Below are 4048 nucleotides of genomic sequence, written 5' to 3' on the forward strand. Positions count from 1 at the left end.
TTTCTCTGGAGTTCTTTCCCTCTCTGAATCCCTTCCTATTTTTCTTCATCCTTCCTTCCTTCCCTCCTTCCCTTCCTCTCTCCCTATATCCCTCTCTCTCTTCCTTTCTTGCAAGTTTCTTTTTAATCCCAATCCTAGACCTCGGGTAAGGGTTTATTTGTTTGTGTATTTGTGCCAGTTCTTGCATCTAGGTGCTATCTCTGAGTTTTGGTTCACAATGCCAGAACTCTACTACTTGAGCCACAGCTCCACTTCTGGCCACTTTTGGAGGTTCACTAGAGATAAGAGTCTCAAAGATATCTGTGCCCAGGCTGCCTATGTATGGAAACGCACAGATCTCCGACTTGCAGAGTTAAGGTTCTAGGTATGCACACTCTCCTCATTCTTTGGTGCTGAGAAATGATATCTTTCTACTCATGCTTTTTCACTTTTTTATTTTTGATCGATACAAAAAATTATAGATGGTACGGGATTATTCCACAACTTAGGGGTTTTCTTACAACCATTCAGAAAAAAAAAATAATGATCCAGTTCTTTCCAGGCAGAATTGACTCCAGATTCCTGCTGCTGTGTTCACAGGACACATGGAACCCCAAAGCACTCACAAACTCCTGGGGTTCCAGAGTTACAATTGAACTGACAAAGTCAGGACCAGTTGCCCTGTCTCTTCCATCCACACTGAACACTGGGGTCTGTGCCCCCTGGAGAATGCTCTTCCTGGCTTTCATTTTTGCTGCTAGGAATCAATTCTAGGAGAGAGGTGCACAACTACAAAGACAGAGTAGAAAGGCCAGAAAGATGCTCTTCTGTGAGCAGCCAGGAGCCATTTGACTCCAGGGTATAGAATCGGTACTTGTTCAGGTAATGACTGAATTTGGTACAGATCTGGACTTTATGGCTTGGTCTCATGTCCATCAAAGTCTGTGCCAAGACAGCAAGAACCTGGGCAAATATCTCCGGGTGGATGTCCCATGGCCACTGATTTTGAGGTTAGTAGCTCTCCAGAGGGGCAGGATAGAGTCCTCGTCTCAAATGGCCCATCTGGGCCGTGTGGCTCAGGAGGATCTGCAGGGCGGCCATGGAGATGTGGTTTCCATAGAAGCTGAAGAACCTGAGCTGGGAACACTGGCTCAGGGCGGGCAGCAAGGCCGAGAGCTGGACATCCGTGAAGGCTAAGTCCTCCAGGGCCAGGGTCTCCAGGGTGCCGGCCACTCCTTGCAGCAGGTCTAGCAGGGTCTCAAGACTGAAGCAGACCGTGGACAGGCTCCTCAGACGCAGGTGTTTTAGCTGCTTGGTGCAGGGACACTGGAACAGGAACCTCAGGTGAGCTTCGCTCAGCAGACATGAACTCAGAGACAAGGTCTTTAAGGACGTCAGCGTCCTGAGGATGGAGGGCGGCTTTTCATAGTGGAAGCAGACATCGTGTACATAAAGCTCCTGCAGATGCTGCAGCTGCCCCAGCTGTGCCCCAAATTTGCAGGAACACCAGCCATTCCTGGAGCTGGAAGTGAAGTAGCTGCCACACATCTTGGAGAAGGTGAGGATGTGAAGGTTCTTCATCTGGCCCAGGTAAGGGGCAAATGTTTTCAGAACTTCTTGACATGGGAATTTACTCACCACCAGCTCCTGGATGGAGTCCAGTCTCACCACACGTAGAGCCTTCTGGATTTTATAGATGGAGCCGGACAGAATCCGCAGCTTCCTGGAGCACAGTTGGACTTTTTCTTGCCTCTCCCTGACCCACTGGAGCAGGTGGCCTTGGAAAGCATCCTGGGCGCCATCTTTGATGGTCAGGTCCATGAGTAAAATCAAGGGCTGCTCTACAGTCGTCATTTTACCACAGCTCTCTGTTGGCTTGTCAGTCAGGACATCTGGATAAGAGATTTGGGCCATTGAAGGGTAGCCCTGTATCCAGATGTTGGGGTGCTCATTCCGCAGGTTGAGGACTTGCAGTTTCCACCGATTGGGGTGCTCCTTCTTGGCCAGTAGCAGATCGAGCCCATCCAGGACAGCCTTGAAGGTTTCCAGGTCTGGAGACTCTGCCAGGTCCCCCAGGGGGAGGCAGGGAAAGGGCCAGGCCTGCACCAGGGCCTTCAGCATCTCTGTGTGGGCCCTGGCATAGACCTCCATGAACAGCAAAGGGAACAGCAACACCGGTAGATCCTCCAGGGCAGAGACGGCCAGAGCCTGGTTGCTCAGCAGACTCTGCATGGCCAGATGCTGGAGCGAGGGTAGGGTTCTGCGGCTCATCTTCACAGGCCAGAAGTGGAGTAGATATGGACCAGGTGTGCAGGACACTCTGAATCTCAGTAGGGCCAGGCAATCACAGCAGACTCCAGGCTTCTGCTCTTTTCTGGCTCTTTGGCATCTTTATATCCTAGCCCCACCCTCCCCTCTGTGTAACTACCAATGGGAGAGCAGATTCTGATGGGATTTCTGAGTAACACCCACCACACCCTGTCTGGGTCTAACCATCTAGATTAATTTAAACAGAGATTCTACTCAGACTGATAGGATTAAAGGCAGGACCCACTGAGCCCAGCTTCCATTTCAAATGTGTAACACACACACACACACACACACACACACACACACACACACACACACACACACACACACACACACACAATTCCGGCCCTTATTTGTTAACCTTTTGAGAAAGTTACACAGATATCTCACTGCCTTGAGCCTGCAAATGTTCCAAGAACATCAGCCAGCCCAATCTGATAGCATCCACAAACACTTTTCTAGAAAATTCTTTCACTTCCTTCCTTCCTGTCCTCCTTTGCTTACATTGCCCCTCCCTCCTTCCCTCTTGCCCTTTCTCTCTTTTTTCTCTTTCTCTCCCTCTTTCTTGCTCTTGCTCTTTTTCTCTCACCCTTTCTCTCTGTCTCTTTTTTCTTTTTCTATCCCTTTTTCTGCTCTCTCTCAACTTCTCTCTCGCCATCCCTCCCTCCCTCCTGCCTTCTCTCTCCTTGTATCAAGTACTCAGGGCCTGTTGTTTTTATTTGGCTTTTTCCCTCAAGGCTGATGGCCGAGCACTCAAGCCACAGCTCCACTTCTGTTTTTTGTGGGTTTACTGGAGACAAGAATCCCTTGGACTCATCTGCTTCGCTGGATTTTAACCATGAACCTCAGAGCTCAGACTCCTCTTTGCCTGGGATTACAGGAGTGATACACTAGGCGCAAGCAGCTAGTTTCTTTTGTAGGACAGGACAGAGGCCCTCTCTCTTTCTAAGGTCTCAACCTGTTGTGTTCAGTACATGCTGGGAACAGCTGATATCACCAACCCTGTGGTTCAGTATCAGATTTGGAAGATAAAAAGGGCATTTGACTGCTCTTTGTAAGTATCGTTCACATAGCAGGACACACATATTCATTAATTCAGTTATTTTATTTATTCATTCAAAAAATGCTTTCAGTCTCTAAGAAGGCAAGATTATTTCTTCTTTTCATGCTTTCTGGTTTTCTCTTCTTGGTTCTTTCAGTGTGTGTGTGTGGGGGGGTCTGTGTGTGTGTCTGTGTGTTTGTGTCTGTGTGTATGTGCTTCTAGTGGGATTTGAACTCATGGTCTGGAAATGTCTGTCCCCCAGCTCTTTCCATTCAAAGTTGGCAATCTACCACATGACCCACAGATTCCACTTCAAGCTTTTGGTGGCTAATTGGAGATATGAGTCTAAGAGGCTCTTGCCCAGATTGAAGGTGAACTAGGATCCTCAGATTGTGATCTCCAGACTAGTTATAATTACAGTTGTGAGCCACCAGCCTGAGCCTGAGGGGTGACTTAATCTCTTTGGGTTGTTGTTACTGATCTTGACTTTGAATGCAGAGCTCTTTTGCTCAAGGCCAGTACTCTACCACATTGACCCACAGCTCCACTTCTGGTTTTCTGGTGGTTCACTAGAGATAAGAGTCTCGTGGACTTTCCTGACCATGCTGTCTTTGAACTGTGATTCTCAGATTTGTAAGTAGTTCAGGAGCTAGAATTCTGGGCAGAAGCAGTACTCTGATTTTTGGATTCTGAGAAATGACATCCTTCTGCTTACTG

At 48.3% G+C, this 4048-nt stretch overlaps 1 protein-coding gene across 1 annotated transcript; it reads right to left on the reverse strand.

The window, feature by feature from the left end:
* Positions 1 to 990: 990 nt before the first annotated feature.
* On the reverse strand, positions 991 to 2250 carry LOC138809085 (PRAME family member 12-like). The gene has a single exon (XM_069995465.1). The coding sequence runs from the start codon at positions 2248 to 2250 to the stop codon at positions 991 to 993; it is 1260 nt and encodes a 419-aa protein (XP_069851566.1).
* Positions 2251 to 4048: the final 1798 nt, after the last annotated feature.

Source organism: Dipodomys merriami, unplaced genomic scaffold (assembly GCF_024711535.1).
Source record: "Dipodomys merriami isolate MVZ:Mamm:240054 unplaced genomic scaffold, mDipMer1.0.p SCAF_483, whole genome shotgun sequence".
NCBI lineage: Eukaryota > Metazoa > Chordata > Mammalia > Rodentia > Heteromyidae > Dipodomys > Dipodomys merriami.

Coding starts and splice junctions, on each gene's coding strand:
- LOC138809085 (XM_069995465.1), bottom strand. CDS start 2,250: ATGAGCCGCAGAACCCTACCCTCGCTCCAGCATCTGGCCATGCAGAGT.